At 44.1% G+C, this 18,728-nt stretch overlaps 1 protein-coding gene across 4 annotated transcripts in view; it reads right to left on the bottom strand.

Annotated features, from left to right (window-relative positions):
- Positions 1 to 18,728, bottom strand: part of ABHD17C (abhydrolase domain containing 17C, depalmitoylase) — a 57,227-nt gene that overhangs the window by 31,553 nt on the left and 6,946 nt on the right. Inside the window, exon 2 of one of the 4 annotated variants that reach the window (XM_057720183.1) lies at positions 16,868 to 17,925. The exons of the other annotated variants lie outside the window; for them this stretch is intronic. Coding sequence (XP_057576166.1) covers positions 17,607 to 17,925 — 319 coding nt within the window. The 3' untranslated portion in view covers positions 16,868 to 17,606. Of the gene's footprint in view, positions 1 to 16,867; positions 17,926 to 18,728 lie in introns of those variants that run through there. 4 annotated transcript variants of the gene reach the window in all.

An 18,728-nucleotide genomic window follows, 5' to 3' on the forward strand; every position in this document is an offset into this window, starting at 1 on the left:
GGATCTTCCCTGACCAGGGATCGAACCCATGTCTTCTGTGTTGACAGGCAGATTCTTAACCACTGCACCACCAGGGAAGTCCCAACATTGTAAAAATCTCATTTTTTGGCTCCATTTTATGTTTCCAGCCAATGTTTTTATTTTTCCCTTATTGTGACGTATCTCCCTTTTTATTTTACAGAACATTCTAGACAAGGTAGATCAATCGAAAGTCACTGTATAGTACAATACCCAATTTCCATATCAATGACTGTGGGTCATCAAAATGATCTGCCTTCTGCTTAGGATGGAAAGATACATAAGATATTTTAGAAACATTTCATCACAAAGTGTAAGTTTCAGCACTGAAAATAACGCACACCAGACCACCCTGAAGTTTTGTGGTCAAGAACCAGACTGTGGGCCCTATCTCTGAGCAGTGCCCTGCACACACCCCTCAAATGCCTTCTGAGCAATGGAAACCCCTTAGAGTCCCAGCTAATCCAAGAGGACAGGCCTCCCTGATGGTAAATACCCAGTTCAGAACATCTGTGGGACTGAATGAGGAGGGACAAATACTATTAACTATTCAAAGTCGAAGCAGCGCCTTTTGTGGTGACTTCATGTGCCCCAAGAAACCTTCAGATCTGGCTCTCCCTGAATTTCCCTTATGTGGAGACAATGAGTTCTAACCATGCAAATATCAGCTTTACCTAACAGTTCTTATTAACGATAAAGTGTCTCATGAAAGTCATTTAGTGTGCCCTGGCTGAGTCTGATCAACTCTGGAACACTGGTAAGATGTCCTGTTGGAGTCCCCAGTGTGACGTGACCCCTGGTAAATTCTCCTTGGACTGTGGTAGTTCAACAAGATCCAATAAGCAGAGGCCCTCGCTACGTGATCTAGTCAGTTGCTACACAGTATTAAATACCAAGTCAGACCAAAAGGGCTGTCAGCATCGACAAAATTACAAGAGAGTCTCACTTGTGCGGAGGCTCACCTACAGCTGCATAGGCTGTACTCAGGGCAACTCTGGGGATGCCATGCACAGAGGCTGCAAAGTGACCCGTGTCCCCAGGGTCGTGTGATAGGGAGGCCCTGATCACTAGCACAGGGAACAACACTGGTAGCGCAAAGGAAAACTCCTGGTTTATGAAACTGTAATGGAGGAGATTCCTTTGCCTTCTAGTTCAAAATGATGGCCCAAGCCGGTGCATTTGCTTCTCAACTAACCCACTAAAAAAGCAGTATAGACGTTCAGAAAGGAATAAAGCCACAATAGAAGAGACAATAGGGAGATGGGGCAAAATCAAGAGATGGAAGATTTCAATACATTTCTAGTGACAGAAGGAGAATGGAAATGTGCGGTGGAGAAAGCTGTCCGGAGTACACTACAAGAGGGCTGCAGGGAAGGCAGGGGTCCCCCAAGTCACAGGAAGGCTTCTGCCTCAAAATCAGCATGCAACTAAAAATAGGTAAGTTATAGAAAGTCTGCACAGGGAATTACACAGTCTACTCCACTCCCTAACAGGGTTTAAATCATCTGAGTAAGCGAAGTCTTCTGGTTGGTGCTCCCAAGTCAAGTGATCCTCATCCTGCCACTGGAGGCCTCCTTCACCTGCCCAAGGTGACCTCCCTCTCAGAGGCGAGGCTGAGAGAGGAAGAGATGTGCTTACACCATGTGGAGGAAATCCAACCTGATCATCCAATCTTTCTTCCTTCATTATGAACGGATAACCAAAAATGATGGTGATGAGGAGGATAGCTTACATTTACTGAGCATCTACTATATCCCCGGCACAATGCGAAAAACTTTACAGGTACTGACTCATTTAATCCTCAACAGCCCTAATAGGGAGCTACCATTATTATTATTAAAGTGTTTTACAAGGACCAAAGGTAAAGCCAGGATTCAACCTGAGTCTGAGCCAGAGACCAAGCTTGTAACCACTAAGCTAAATTACTAACATATAAGGAAAGCGAGCAGCACAAAAGACCCAAGTGTGTCTTCAGAGGAACAGATTAGTAAGGAACCAGCATTTAAGGCTAAAAAAAAAAAAAAAAGATACTTAAGAAAAAAAAAAGGACACTCATAAATCTGAAAAATATATCCATAAAACAAGAGCAGTGTGCTATCAAAAAGGGAAAGTCAAAGATGAACGTGAACTCATAGATGAAAAATGATGGCTAAAATAAAAAATTTAACTCAGAGGCTAGAAAATAAAAGTGAAGAGAACTCCCAGGACATCAAAGTAGACAAAGAGACAGAGACCATGAGAGACAAAGGGGAAAATAAAAATCCAGGTGGTTGGAGGAACAGAAGCCATGCTCAGAGCGTACTATAACCACAGACAGCCTTGACACTGCATTAGTAAAGTCTGAACTAACAGGAAGTGGGAGTTGAGGGGAGAGGAAGGTGACTAGAGTTCAAATGCTGACTTAAGCGGATGGAACTGGACATAAAGTTTAAGTATATTATTTAAAATCATGAACACTGCCAATGAAGAACCAAAACTGATGATCAAACACCTAATATAACAAAAAGAAGTCATCAGGACTGGATAACTAAAAAAACTCCCCATGTTTTATTAGCAGAAAGTTAGTAAATACTGTCTAGAGTTGCTCCTGGATGCTAGGGTAAGGAGGAAGAGGGGTCCCTATTACTTTCCATCATAATCTCTTCTGTTTGATGATGATTTTTAAAAAAATTTTGGCTATGTCAGGTCTTAGTTGTGGAAAACGGGATCTTCATTGAGACACGTGGGATCTTTCGCTGTGGTGCGCAGGCTTCTCTCTAGCTGTGGTGCAGGCTCCAGGGCACGTGGGCTCTGTAGTTTGTGACATATGGGCTCTCTAGTTGAGGGGCATGGGCTCAGTAGTTGTGGCACATGCGGGCTTTGTTGCCCTGCAGCATGTGGGATCTTAGTTCCCCGATCAGGGATCGAACCTGTGTCCCCTGCATTGGAAGGTGAATTCTTTACCAATGGACCACCAGGGAAGTCCTTGTTTGATTTATTATTGTATGCATACGTTATTTGAGTGAAAATGTTAAATTCTGCCATTAAAATGTTATGCACCTCTCATGCCATTCATTAGTAAGTTTTCTCACCAGCATGCTGGCATAACTCAGTGCCTAGCGATACATCCTACTGTATTTACTGTGGCATACTCTCCATGGGTATCCCGATGGCACTTCCTTTAAAATAAATGAGGGGTGTGGTTTGAGGAGATGAAACGCAGGCATCATTTGACTGACTCTCAAAGTTACTCTCTCCCCTCCTGTACCTCTTTCTGCCCTTCACAAATCAGCTACATCTCTGGCTGAAGCAAAATGACGGCACTGGGCTGGCATGGTGCCGCAGTCCTCCAAGTGACCAGATTCTAATTTGCAGTCATTGCATTTAAGAATCAAATCTAAACACCAAGACTGAATATTAACAAGGTCAATGGCAAGGACATACTGATGGGCAAAGCATGGAGCTTAAACTTTTAAGAATAAATTTAATATATTTTTTAAATCTTCAAAGGTAGTTTAAGAAAATTAAACTACAAACAAGAGACCTGCTTTGGCAACAGTGCACGTGGGGTGGGAAAAAAAACACTGACGGGAGGGTCTTACAATTGATCAAAAAGGGACTTCCCTGTTGGTCTAGTGGTTGAGACACTGTGCTTCCAATGCAGGGCACGCGGGGGTTTGGATCCCTGGTAGGGAACTAAGATCCCACATGCTACATGCTGCGTAGTGCAGCAAAAAAAAAAAAAAAAAAAAGGAAGAATCGAAAGTTTGAAATAAGGCAAAATTCTGAGGGGGCTGGGTTGCTCCTGAAGGCTACATTCAGTTCTAGAACAACCCCACTTTCCTAACCTACGCCACTTCCTGATGTGATGAACCAGAGGGTGGTTCAGTTAGGACAGCAGCAGCCTTACTCAGCAGTGTGTGTGATTATCTGAATATTTTATTGCAACCATTTAGGGACTCTGTTCTAGGGCATCTTAAGCTCTTTAGGAACCCAGACAAGGGGAGACGGTGGGGCTTCCTACTTGGATTCAACTTAATTGCTCTGAAGAAAAAGGGGTCAGCTGTCAGATAAGGATTTTCAAACCTCTGTTTCAATGCGTTTTGCTCATACTTTACCAAATGAGTGGAAAACGGAAAGAATGAAAAGAGCTAACATTAATAAGCGCAAGTCTCATAAACTCAATACAGTTGAGGCAAGGATGAAAAGTACTCAATGGATCAAAGCTTTGGTTTTTTTTTTTTTTCTTTGGCCTCCATCAAATGTCCACTGGCCTCTGACTGAGAGTATATGTTCAATTGTAAAGGGAAAAAAGAACACTTAAAGAGCATACACAAAAAGCCAGCAATAAATTTCATTTTTAAAGACTATCTGGAAATTGAGATATAATTCAGGAATTTTAAAAAATGAATTTTCAAAGAATGAAATCTTCCACATAACACAGAAGTCTATCACTGCACTTGATCCGATCTTTTCAGAGATGCGCGTGTATGAACCGTGGGCTGCCTGTTCACAGTTACGCTGTATCCACTGGTGGGTCTAGGCCCTGGGAGGGACAGTCCCATTGCACTTCCCTCAGGTCAAACCACATCTAAAGGGCTGTTGCTATAACTCTAGGCCTGTCTCAGAAATGTTGCTAAACAGGAATGCACTCAGAGAGGAGAATTAAGATGGTGAGGGATCCAGAGCCAACGTATACAAACCATGCTCCAAGGAACGGGGGACACTTGGCCTGCAAAAGAGATGAGCAAGTATGAGAGGAATTTAATTCAGCTGCCATTTACTGCGGTTCCACCTGTGTTCGATGCTGCAGGCAATTCAGATCTGAAGGAGATGCCATCACGGCCCTCGTGGAACTCACCTGATAGTGGTCCCAGCACCTGACAGATGCTCTGTGGAATCACAGGTAAGAACCGGGGCCAAGCAGAGAAAAGTAAAAGACAGAGTGGAGCTAAACAGAGAGAAAACTGTTCTTCCTGGAAGGACTCAGCTGCTGATATGCCTGTATTAATTCAGGTATTCGTTCAAACATAATAAAGGGATTATTGGCAAAGATAAATGCAGGATTCAGGTGGTGGGCTACCTGGGAATTGGAGGTGGTTGGCAGGGGTGGGGAAGAGTGAGACAGGGACCAGATGGTTAGAGGTAAATTACTGTCATGTTCTTAGCTTTTCACCCTTTATGGTAAAGCTTTGGGATACTTTTTTTTTTTTGGGCCGCACCATGTGGCATGTGGGATCTCAGTTCCCTGACCAGGGGTCGAACCCGAGCCCACTGCACTGGAAGCGTGGAATCTTAACTACTGGACCACCAGGGAAGTTCCTGGGATGCTTATCGTTAAAACAAACATTAAACAAACTAATTAATTGATAGCAGATCACAAAAGTATACTAAGAACCTCAGATTATGATAAACCAAACTTTGCACTTGATGTTAGAAATCAAAATAAATTCTTAAATAAAGTATGAGTTAGACGAATTGAGTAGCTCCTAGACTTCTAGATTTCAGACACTAGCCAAACTGCCCCTTCCTTCCCTACTCCAATAAAACGGGGAACTGCTTCAGGTTGCCAAATAAAAATATTTTTCAAGATGATTTTAACAACAAAACCAAGAGTGGCAAAAACCTCAGAATATCGATCCGAACTTTGAATACACCCAACCTCAGGAAACCTTCATTGCCTTTATTTTTCTTATTTTGCTGTGAAAAATAAGTCAACGAGTCTTCTTACACCATGGACTGGCATTAGGGATCCAGCAGATCATGTCAATTCTCCTGTCCCTTTCAAGGATCATCTGACTGTATACCCTAAGGGTCTACCTGGCAATGGAAGGGCAACACCTTATATTATAACCCACTGATAAATGCAATGGGCTTATAGAACACAGCACAGTTAGCCAGAGAAATGACCACGTGCTTTAATATCTCTGGCCACGGTTCAAGACTAAACTTTGGTGGAGTCGGAGGAGAGGGGAAGGATTTTAAATGATTTTCCTTATGAATGGTGTCTTACGCCAGGGATCCATTCGGGTAAGAAACCTACAGATGCTCTGGACATAACTCTGCTACTGCAAGAGCCTCTCCTTTTAGGCTTAAAGAGACCCTCTCACTTCCAAGAAATTGTAAGGGACCTAGAGCCTGATAAGAACCCATGAAGCAGAGGGGTTTCCAACAAGGTCAGAGGACTTATCTTACTTGTTGTCCCGTGGTTGTTGAGACAGAAGCATGTCCAGATCCAGTCCGGGATTAAGTCAGTAAATTCTTATTGAAAAGTGCCAAGTATTAGGCTCTTGAGCAGCTGGTTATGATAAACACCCTCTATCCTTGGAGGGGGACGTGACTCCAGGAAACTATGTGCAATGATAATTCAAGCTCCTGAGGATAACAACCCCATTCTTTAGTTAGCCCTCAAGGCCGGGTCCATAAGTGTCAGATGGATTTTTAAGGATTTCCACTTCCCATCTAAAAAGAGAACTCCTGCAATTCCCTAGGAAAAACCGGTCCAACTTAAAATGCTCAGGAACAAAACACTGTTCTATTATTCAAAATAGGTCATAATGGCTCCTTAGAACCAATTTTGGGAATGAAAATAAACAGAGGAATGAGAAAGAAAACTCAGTTACACTTTAAAAAACTATAATAAAAACAAAAGGGTCAAATAAGGAAAGATTATATTGCCGGACCATTTGTACACACAACTGCTTTATTTACAGACTGACAAAGTCCTTAGAAAACAAACTACAGAATTACTAATGGCGACAAATTAAGAGAGGCAGCCTTGGAACATTTTTAAAGTCAAAAGAAATACATTGACGCCTTGCACTTACTACCTAACAGCCACATGGGGTGATGTGAGTCATTTTACTCCCCCTCTACTTCCTGCTACCTTTCCATCAAGTGGGGATAACAGTACCTGTCCTACCTTTCGTGAAAACAGAACTATTTTCAGGAACAAAGACAGTGTCTGCGATAGTGTTTGGAGGTTACAAAACCCTTTAGAAACACAGTAGGCTGCTATTTTTCAAATCTTTAAAGGCTATCTACCGTAAACGTTTTCATGTCTTCCCCTCTTTCTTTCCAGCTTTTTAAAAATCCATTTGATCCAACTTACATATAAGCACTTTACATGGACTCATTCACTATTCTAACAAACTACTGCATACACTACCGTCATTTCTCCATTTTACAGAAGAGGACACGAGGCACAGAGGAAACAGCACAGGCAGGATTCAAACCCAGGCAGTCTGGCTGCACTGTCCTTGGACTGCACCATGCAGCTCACCTCAAGGTACCAAGGGCTCTGTTTACTAACCCTCAGCCATCTCCATCTTATCAGCATCCATGAAATAAAAGGCAACTTCACGAGAACCATCCAATCCAAGTGCTGAAAGGAGTCTGAGTAGACATCTCAGTAGAAAAGGATCATTTCTATTCTTCCTTTCATTTGATTTCCAAAGGTTCAGGAGACATTTTTTGTCTTCAGAATACTGTTAGACAAAAGTACAGAACTCAGCACATGTGTGTGTGTTGGCGGCGAGGGAGGAGGGGTCCACCTCTCTAAGGGTATTCAAAGTCATCTTTTAAATGCAAACTAAAGATTTTTTTGGTACTGCAGAAGATCTGGTAACAAGGCAAGACTGTACCAAGCATCCCACCCAGTACCTGACATGCAGCAGGCACTCAATTTGTTGAAGGATTGTAACGTCTAGAAATATTCATTTCTCATCATGCTCAGATCCGATAATTCTGAGGAAAGAAATCCAAAAAATATTAAGTAACAATGTTAATCTAGAGCACTGGTGTCTAAACTTTTCATCATGCATCCTTTTTCAGAAAAATGAGAGCATGTACTCCTGATGTGTGTGTAAACAGACAAAAACTTACATATACATTCGTGTTTTAAAATATATAAAATCTTACAAACATTTAAAGCAAAAACATACACTGAAAAACAATAATGAACAGAAATATAAGTTCTAGTATTTTCTTTCCGCATCCCAATGTACACTCCTGAGCACCTTGGAAGGTGTTCACCTGCTACCCACCCCATCACCTTGGGAGACTAGTAACATAGAGAATATTGTGTGATTTTAGAACAGGAGCTCCAGGGTCAGGATGCCTGGGACCACATCTTGGCTCACCTTTTAACTCTGGGTGACCCTGGGCAAGTCATTCACCTTTCCTGGTCCTCAGTTTTCAAATCTTTAAACTGGAGATAACAGTCCCTACCTCACAGATATGCTGATGATTAAAATACTGTAATGTGTGACATGTGCTTAGCACAAAACAGACAATCAATGAATGATGGTTAAGCCAGAACTGACATTTAATGCAAACCTCCTTTTTATAAATGCAGAAAATGCAGCCCAAAGACATTCATTACCTGACTATGCAGGCCACACAGCTCGGTATCTCAATGGTTAGACAACCTAGCCCTAGCCCAGAGATCTTTTAACTGTACCCCATTAATTCGAGACAAATGGAACATGCCCCCGGGGGTCCTCAACTTTTCTATCTTTACAACGTTGATATTGAAAACAAGGGCCAAGACTCCAGTGCCTTTCCTTTGATAACTATTTGATATTAAATCTATTTAATATCTCCCTTAAATCTATTCTCACATTGCAATTCATACTGCAATGATGGTATGACACCACCGCACACCAGGGAAAGCTTGTGTCTGCAGCTAGCTCATCACACGCCTGAGTGTTGATACAGACAGCAAGAAGACATTGCTGGGGAAGCAGACAGCTAAGATCTGTGCATTTCAATGATGCAGATTTTTCCTTAAAAAAAAAAAAAAAAAAAAGACCTATTATAAAGTAATAATAAAAGAGTAAGGATGGGGCGTGGGTTGAAGTACAGATGCTACAAGGATGGCAGAATGTTGATAGCTGTTGAAGGTGGGTGATAAGGACATGGAGTTTATTTTAATATTTTATTTGCCTTGTATATCATAATAAAGTAAAAAGAAAAAACCCAACATGGCAAGGGAAAAAAAAATAGACGGTGTAGGTCTCAAGGACCTGAGGAAATGAAGGCAACAAAGCGGCAGTCAGTGGAATCCGAGAGACATTTTTTTCCAAATCTGCATTTTCTTAATTGTCCACTGAGATGAAATACACAAATATTCCTCAGTAACAATAACCACAGCCACCTTTTCCAAGTCTTAAAAAAAAACATGAGATGGCCATCAATACACGTATGGAGGATGTGGGTATCCACTTTGATAGCAGACGGACTTGCATCCCCTCCTGGCCCAGCAACGACAAGACAGACGTTCCCCCGTTGCCTCTAAGTACTCCTGTCACCCTTCTTGGAATGGTCCCACGGGCAGGTGTCTCTGAAGAAAACAGCTTTGTCTTCCAGAACGAGGGCCAGCCACGTGTGGGGGATCGGACGGTGGGCTGCAGGGAGGATCTCAGTTCCCAGGGTCCTTATTGCCCCTCTCTCTCCCCTGCGCTGGGGTACACATTCACCCCCAACCCCGGAGACAGACCTCAGCAGGAAGCTGGGGTAGCCACTGATACCTGAGGCTCAGTCAAAGGAGATTAAGGCTCTGAATCTTGCATCCAAAAAGAAAGAGGCCGCAGTACAAACACCACCCCTCATTCTCACCAACCCTCTGGCTGACACTCAAGGGTCTTCTGTGCAACACAAGGGGTGTTGTACTGGGGTCTCAGTGTGAGCAGAAAGAGTCAGAGGCTGGCCCTATCCTCAAGGAGATCACGTTCTTGCAGAAGAGTCAGACAGTCAGAATAAACCAAAAGACCGGGTGATAAGAGCTAGCACAGACGTATAATCAGAGCCCTGGGAGCAGAGGAAGGGCCAGCCGCCTGGCTGGAAAGGCTTTGCAGGGAAGACGTATTAGTGGGGACGGGGGTGGGGCGGGTTCTAAGCAGTCTGTGCGGGCCAGAGACGGGTATTCCAGGTAAACATACAGAAAAGCCAAGGCATATTTTTCTTTCATAAACATACAGGCAGCCGTTTTTTATTTAAAAGTAGCACCTTCCGGAAAAGAGGTGCTGATAGAAGAGACAAGTCTTAAGAGATTTAGATGTCAGTTGTCTGGGGTGTTACCTTTGCAATCCTTTAGTAAATGTGAAGATGGGAGGATAACTCAAAAATAATAAAGGAATGGATAGAAGATACAGACGCCTACAAAAGTCCTCCAGAAACTCTTGTCCCATTTTCAGTTCAGAGAGAAAATACTTGGAAACAGACAGGCAGGAGGAATTATCCAAATTAAAACTGTAATCTTCACCACACTTAATCCTGCAAAAGTAATTCTGGTGCTCTCACATTTTGCCCATCAAGAAACGCTTGTCCAGGGACCTCCCTGGTGGTCCAGTGGGCAAGAATCCGTCCTCCCAATTAAGGGGGTCTGGGTTTGATCCCTGGTCCAGGAACTAGATCCCACATGCATGCCGCAACTAAGAGTCTGCATGCCATAAACTAAGACACGGCGCAGCCAAAATAAATATAAATAAATATTTTTTAAAAAAGAAGAAAAAAGGTTGGTCCATCTGAGTCAGTATCAGGGTTTTCAGAAGAGTGTCCAGCAGAAGCCAGGAAGCAGGCAGTAGCGATGGGCCCTCTGGGGTGACTGGAGTACGCAGGAGCGGGCGGAGCCTTCTGTGGGATGCTCGGGGCACACAAGCACAGTGCTATCATGCCGCTCTCCCAGTGCCTCGAAAGAGACAGCAGGGGAAATCAGTGATCACTCTCCAGGGACAGCAAGTGACCAAAGAGCCACAATTCAAGCAAGCAGAACACACACAACCTGATGCCAGGGTGCTTTCTCCCAAGAAGACGAGTCATTCACTGGAGCATCCGACCGTGCCACACTGGGTTTTTTCAGTGGCATGGCGAAACCAGATGAAAAGATCGAATAGGCTGTTCCAGGGTGACCTTGGCAAGGATGTGGGCAGAGGCAGGGCTACCCTAGGTAAAATGCCCGTTCTCCTGAGTTTGTTTTTGGTTTAATTGCTTTCCTTCTTCGAAGGGACCGTTTCCAAATTTACTGGTATTAGTCCAGCCCTTGCTTCTGAACTCCAGACTTATACCCCATTGCCTATACTGCATCTCCACTTAGAAGTCTGGCAGGCACCTCAAACTCACCAGATCCAAAGTTAGAATCCTGACCTATCCCTCCTCCACAATCCTAGGCCACTTACAACCTCTCCCCATCTTAATTAACTGTAACTCTAGGTTTCCTGTTGCTCAAGTGGAATCAGCCTTGGTGCCCCCCACCCGCTTCCACAATAAGCACCAGCAAATACTGTTGCTTCTACCCTTAAAGAAACACCCATATCTGTGCTCTTCTGTCTACCTCTGCTGCTACCACTCTGGCCCAAGCCACCATCATCTCACACCTGAAATACTGCAGGTGGACCCTAGCTGGTCTCCTTCCTTCTTCCCCTGGCACACCAGCCCCTCCAAATTATCATCCACACATAGCGAGAGGGATCCTTTTGAAACCGACAGCAAATCATGTCACTTCTCTACCCAAAAAGTGCAAAGGCTCTCCGAAGGCTCCCATTTCAGGCTGTAAAAGCCAAAGGCCTTGCAATGGTCTGTAGCGCCCTATGTGAATCCCCTCCTCACCCCCATTACTCTCAGTCTTCATCTCTTCCTATCCTTCCCCTCCTTTGCACCTCATTCACCCTGCTCCAGCCACTGCTGCGTCCTCGACGGTCCTTGGACTTCCATGAATCTACCAATGATACTTGATATGCCTTTGTCCCTCAGTCCTACCCACACACCGCCACACAGCAAACCCCTCATGCTCTGGGCCAGACGTCATCCTCCGGATGAAGCATAATTTAATCACCTTTTAAAACCTGCAATCCAGATGTCCACTCTCCAGTACTCCCGCTGCCTTACCCTGTTCTATGTTTTTCTCCTTTCTACAGCATTTATCATACTCTAACCAATCATCATTTACACAATTCTTAGGATTATGGTTTTTCATTGGTATCTGCCTCTGTGTGAATGGAAGCTTCACAAGAGCAGGGATTTTGGTTGTTTGTTTTATTCTGGAAGAATGCCAGGCCCATAGCAGGCCCTCAACACATTTGTTAATTAAGCAGATCCAACAGGATATGAGGTTGAGTCAAGAAGGAGTAGCTCATAATTCAAAATCCTGGAAGTGGAGCATTCCAGGGGATTACATGGTGCAGGGTGTGGTCACAGACAGGGCCTGTGGAGCAGTGCAGGACGGAGAATCAGGATGGGGAGAGGTCTGGGGACTGTAAAGAAGGGGTGCTGAATAGGGTCTCAACATTCTTGAATATTTAAGCTGCAAGAGATGATAGCAGGAAGTGAGATGGTAAAGAAAACTGTGATCCAGACAGAAATCTTGGAGGAATATGTAGAATCCTGGAGGCCAAAAGCTACCAATAGCTTAAACAAGCAAGCAAACAAACCAAAAAACCCTTCATTTATGATATACTTTTATTTATAATATTTATAAAACTACTTTTATATTTACTTCAAGGTAAAATTTGAAAATTCCTGATATAATGTATTAATAATACAACATCAGAATTTGGATGGAAGAACTACCAGTTGTACAAAGAATATCACTGTTCCAGGCAAGGGAGAAGCACAGCAAATTCTAAGAAAGGGGACTTCCCTGGTGGTCCAGTGGTTAGGACTCCACACTCCCAAAGCAGAGGGCACAGGTTCGATCCCCGGTCAGGGAACTAAGATCCCACATGCTGCTCAGCACAACCAAAAATTTAAAAAAAAAAGAATTCTAAGGAGGAAGCAATTATGATACAACTGTGAGTCATTCTGGGGTCCTCAAGCAACTTAAATGTCTCAGTATTCCTCAAATATAGACCACCCACCCTTTGTACCAGACCTGCTGGTGTAACATGCTTTAATCCAGATCTACTATATCAGAATCTCTGAGGATGGGGTCCAGAAACCATTTTAACAAGGTGCTCCCCTCACTATTTCTTATACTAATGTCTGTAAACTCATAATGATCCATTTATTTACTCAACACGTATTCCATGAGCGCTCATTACAGGCCAGACGGCGCTGTCCCAGGTGCGCACAGATATAAGTGCTGGGCAGTGCATGGACTGTACAGGAAGGATGTGAGGCGAGGCAGGGAGAGCCGGCTGTCGTAGGAATTCAGGTGCACGTCTTCAAGGGGAAAAAGAACAGAAACTTGTGGCTGATGTATGGATGGGGAGGAAGGCATCAACGGGGACTTGCATCTGGGAGCTGGGTGAATGAAGGGAGCTGTGTGGTCAGAGCGAGGAAGAGCTGTGCTTACAGTACACAGTATGATGAGTCGGAGGTGAATCAGCTGGAACCCCAGGGCCGTAAAAGCCCCCACTGGGCTTCAGGGAAGTAGACAGAGATGGGGAACCCTCTGCAGTTAGATGACAGCCCAAACTCTCTTACTCCCTCTTTTGCAATTATATTTTAGCTTCCTATGTCCTTAATATACCTTTCTAGGGTTTTATGTTTTTAGTAGGAAAAACTAATGTACATATTCCTATTAAATATATGACTCCAGGTTCATTTAAAAATTATTTTATGCAGCCTTGTTACATAAAATGTTTAGAAATGATTAACACGTGAATGGTTATATATATGTATATATACATATATGTACATTGAAATGCTATGAGTGTTATGACAACAGTAATTGTTAAAGTACATAGCAACCAAAATCAGAGATCCTGAAATATCCTTTTATTACTTATGACACTGGGGATAAATCAAATTGTTTTAGTTAAACCAGCAACAAGAATCTTTTTCTGGTATCACAGACTTTGCAGCCAATATAATTATCACTGCGCACGGTCTGGTTCTGTCCGCGACCATCACGAAGAGCAGTTTTGGGTAAGCTGGAATTCTCCTGTGATTATCAACCATAATAACAGAGGCGTTAGCCAGCAGAGTTATAATTACCGTCTGGAAACTCACTCTCTGTGGATATATTCTGAATACAGGCTTGCTTTATGTTTTTCCCCCATGTAACTGCCCAGGTTTCATTTTAACCATTTAAAAATGTAAGCTGAAAGAACAAACTCATAATCGGCCCTGGAGGTTCTCTGTGTTCCTTTTTCATTTGACAACTGCGGCAGCACTCAGTTAACAAGTAATCTGGAGGCAGGGCTCTTCTCCGTGATTCAGCAAGTCAATGACAGGCAACAGTTAACTGTTAGCCTGAGCACTGAATGTGAATGACCTAGACTTCCTGGAAACAGAGGTTTCCAGTTTCACCATGGTGCCAAGGTCCTTTAACACTCTAAAGTAAATCAATATTGTGGAAGTTATCAATGAGCTCCATTTCACAGAGCCTTGAAAACTCAACAGGGATCTGAGGCACCAGGCATCACAGAAGCATTCATATTTTAGAAGGAAAAGTGCATTCAGGTCCCTGGGCCAACTTTAGGAAAAAAGGATAATTCCCAGAATGTCCTGAGTGGTGGAGAAAGAGGGGGTTTTGCCTCCTCGTCCTCCCCATCCCTGACTCTATGCCCAAGGAAGTTTCTGGTTCCACCCAGAACACAAGCTTCAGCTCCTGAGCTAAGCCCGGAAACAGCAGGGCAGACGGGAGGGAGCAAAAGAGGAAGCGTTTGCAAAGTAACTGCAAGGTGTTGAATTACAGGTAAGGTTTCCTCTTCTTTTAAGATCTCCTTTGGGGATATAAACACCTTGGTAGATGAAGTGCTATCCGATTTAAAATACTAATGCACACCCGACCCCAAAGCCAAAACAGGATACATAGAGCCCTCGAAGGCCAGAGGAACAATTCAAAGAGCCTCTTTCCCTTTAGCTGCAAATAAAACGAAAACTTCTTTACAGTTCCTCTATAGCCACACCCACCAAGCTCACTCGCCCTGGGTATTATTTACATCCATGGAGGTGGGGAAGGGAGCAATTTCTTTAACACCTGATCTAAGCGTCTGGTCTACAGCATCATGTGAGTCTTTGGTAATTACAGCTCTAATGCTCTCAACGATCTTAACAATAATTCCCCACTTGTTGTCCTCTATGTGGAAAGCACTGTGCTAGAGCATCTGACATGTGGCCACTGTTATTATTATTATTATTATTATTGCCACCATGTAGGGTAATACATGGTAATAATAATAAAATTTCCCCTTCTTCCTTTCTAGGTTCTTTGGCTGGTCTACTAATTAAATTGATATAAGACAGATTAACAGGAGAAAAGCAAACAAAAGTTTAATAACATGCATACATGGGAAAAAAACAGGAAAACTGAGTAACTCTGAAGCGGAAGCCCTCACCTTAAATACCATCTTCAGCTAAAGCAAAAGAAGATGCTGGTAGGGATCAGCTCTGGGAGGTCACCAGCCAGGAAAAACAGAGAAAACAAAGGTGAGGTTGTTATGCAGATTTAAGCCATCACCTTCTGCACCGATAAGAGCTTCTAGAGATCAGGTCCCTCCCGTCCCCACCCCACCCCACCCCCACTTCCGGGAGCAGCAGGAACGACACCCTTACAAATGGAGATTTCCCTTATACATGTAAATGTCTCTTACAAAAAGGTAACTTCTACTCCGGGTTTTCCACAGCTTCGCCTGTGTCTGCAGTTTCTTTAAATAATCAGTCTCAAATAATCCTTATGCCAAAGAGACATATTTTGGAGGGGCCAATTTTGAGCCCCTGCAACCACCACTGGTATTATTTTAACTGAGGTTCAAAAAGGTTAGGAAACTTGCCTGGGGTCAAGCAGTTAATTAGTGGCCCAGGCAGGACCTAAACTCAGGTCTGTTTGACTCCAAAAATCTCTGCCCATAACCGTGAAAAACAGCAGAGACAGTGAAGGCTTGCGGCCACATTCCTCTTCAGGTTACCCTTGAGACAACCTTGCCTGAGCTGCTCTGACATAAGAGCCAGAAATCAGTTCTGGCTGTAAATCATCTAAATGAAGTGAATCATTAAATCATTGCAAGCTGGGGATCTCTTGTGACTCAGTGACACAGGAGTCCACTGGCCCCTGCAGAGTTGGGGCTCCCCTGCCCCCCTCTTCTCTCCTTTTCCCGCCGCCTCCTGGGCTCCGTAGCCCCTCGGGTAGCACAGAATTCCATCCACACCACAGACCGTCTGCACAGCGGCCCCATCGCAGGGTGGGTGGCGCATCCGCCCTAGGGCAGAGAGCGGGGAGGCAGCTCAAGAGGAAAGCCCTACTTTTCCATAGGGCTTCCATTTCCAGGCTCACAAAGAGAGCCATACTCCGGTCACGAGGCAGCCACGTCACTGCTCTACTGACCTGGTTTAAGGTCTATTAATTATGGTCTATTCTTCAAGGCCCGTGCTCTCTTGACACACACACTGGGGCTGAGTGGAGAGTGGAGACTGCCCCGGGCAACCCTCTCCACCTGGAAGAGGAGCAGGACTGACCGAGGCCCTGAAGTGCCAGTGATGGACGTGTGAGGAGGTGCGAATCCCGGCCACAGCCCCACCTTACCCCCGAGGAGGGAGCCCTGTTCACGTACACCACCTCATCCCGGGGTACGACGGGGGAATCAAGAATGGGAACGACAGTACTATATATAAAATAGATAACTAATGGGAACCTACTGTAGAGCACAGGGAACTCTACTTGGTGCTCTGTAATGGCCTATATGGGAAAAGAATCTTAAAAAAAGAGTGGATATATGTATATGTATGGTTGATTCACTTCTCTGTACACCTGATACCAACACAGCATTGTAACTCAACTATACCCCAATAAAAATTAAAAAGAAAAGAAAAAAGAATAGGAATGAGGTATCTAGAAGCCAGAGGGAGGCCAGCTCCTGGGCAGCTGAGGCTGGGGTAAGCGCAGCTGGGTTGGGGGGTGGGGTGAGGTGATGCACAGAGACCTGGAACAGGGAAGAGGCTTGTTGTACAAAGAACGATGGACCAGGCACGCAGAAAGAAGGAGCTGGGAGGCACCAGCTCAGACAGAGGAAGCTGAGAGCATGAGGCCCAAGGGCCAAGACAGCTTCCAAGTCCCCAGCTTCAGTCCCTGGGGGGCTCAGGAATCTTGCAAGCATGAACATAGCTGTGTCCTGTCTACAATTGCCCCCTACTTGGTCCATGCTAGTGGGTTCCTGGCCACCAAAGACCTTGGACTAAAACCATCTAAGTGTATAAAAAAATCTTCTCTAGCATTGTTTTCTTCAAGTTTTAACCAACTGTAATTGTGGCCAATCTTTAACTGTAGTTTCTAGGCAAGTGCATCTCAACACTGGCTGCACGTGTGCACACACACGTGTTCCCTTATACATATGTACACAGACACACATACATGCACATGTCTAGATACACACACACACACACACACACACACAAAATGTACCTACTACTGCTTAAGTGCAGCCAGGGTTGAGACCCACTGTAGAGACTGAATCTATCATGTTTCTCGGGGTAGTCAAGAAAAGCAAATTCAAAAACATTAGGAACTTCCCCTGAAAATCATGAAACACAGCCTTAAAGAAGGCACCTCAGAAGACGTGTACAGTAAGTCCCCTACACATGGACAAGCTCTGTTCTGAGAGTGCATTCCTAAGTACAATTTTTTGTTAAGTCCAGCAGAGTGAGCCCAGGTACCCAACTAACACAACCGGCTATATCGCACTGTACTGGAATAGGTTTATAACACTTTTCACACAAATACTACATACAAAACAAACATAAAAAATAAGCAAAACATTTTTAATCTGACAGTACAGTCCCTTGAAAAGTACAGTAGTGCAGTACAGCAGCTGGCATACAGGGGCTGGCATCGAGTGAACAGGCAAGAAGAGGTACTGACTGGAGGATGGAGAGGAGGTGGGAGGTGGTAGAGCTGAAGGATTGCCAGCAATAGGAGACAGAGGGCAGGCTGCAGTGTCACTCACACCTGACGGTGATGGAACACTCGTTCTCATCTTTGAAAGTTCACACCTATGCAAGGTGACATCACGGATTAGAGGGACTGCTGGAATTAGAATTAATCTCCCTAGTTCAGTAAGTTTTGTGTTCATCTAACTTTTGCAAATTAAAGGTTTTGCACATCAGCCAGCCTATTACTTAAAGCAATCCTAAAAAAAAAAAAAAATCATTCTGATACCCAAATAATGATCTCCCAAGAGTATCTGTGTTGCGACTTTGGGTTCTTGTATATGAGGCTTCATAGAGTGGGGCGCATTTATGCCCTCACATAAGCAAAATCCAGCAGAGAAGGTAAATCTGCTACCACAACGAATGGTAAAATTCCTGAAGCCAGATTCTGGAGTCCTATGCGGGGTTATTAATACGGGTAGAGTGGTCACTAAATACGGAGAGAGAGAGGGAAGTGCAAGCTGTAGCAGAAGGTGGGGAGTGACCTCAACGATTTGCTCTAAGTGAGCTCAGGATAGTATCATTCAAGTGACTTCTTCAGAAACAAAAGGGGGCGGGGGTGCTCGTCACAAAAACACCACTGCACCAGTAAAGTTCAGACTGAATTTTAGATAAGACTGAGCCTCCAAGTTCACCCTCAATAAAAACAAGTATGCTCGGAAAAGGAAACCCATTAAGGAGTGACTGACCATTAACACAGAAACAAGAAAAGGCTTGTCAGATCTTTGGCACCTGGGTTACTAGGGGAACGTATGGCCCCCACAAAAAGTAGAACCATGAGAAAGTAAGCTTTGGTGGGATGGGGTGACAGCTCAGAATCTGGTTCTGCTAGAGAGAACCCCTGCCTGATGGCACAGTGAGGGCAG

This window comes from Hippopotamus amphibius, chromosome 2, assembly GCF_030028045.1.
Source record: "Hippopotamus amphibius kiboko isolate mHipAmp2 chromosome 2, mHipAmp2.hap2, whole genome shotgun sequence".
NCBI classification, from domain to species: Eukaryota; Metazoa; Chordata; class Mammalia; order Artiodactyla; family Hippopotamidae; genus Hippopotamus; species Hippopotamus amphibius.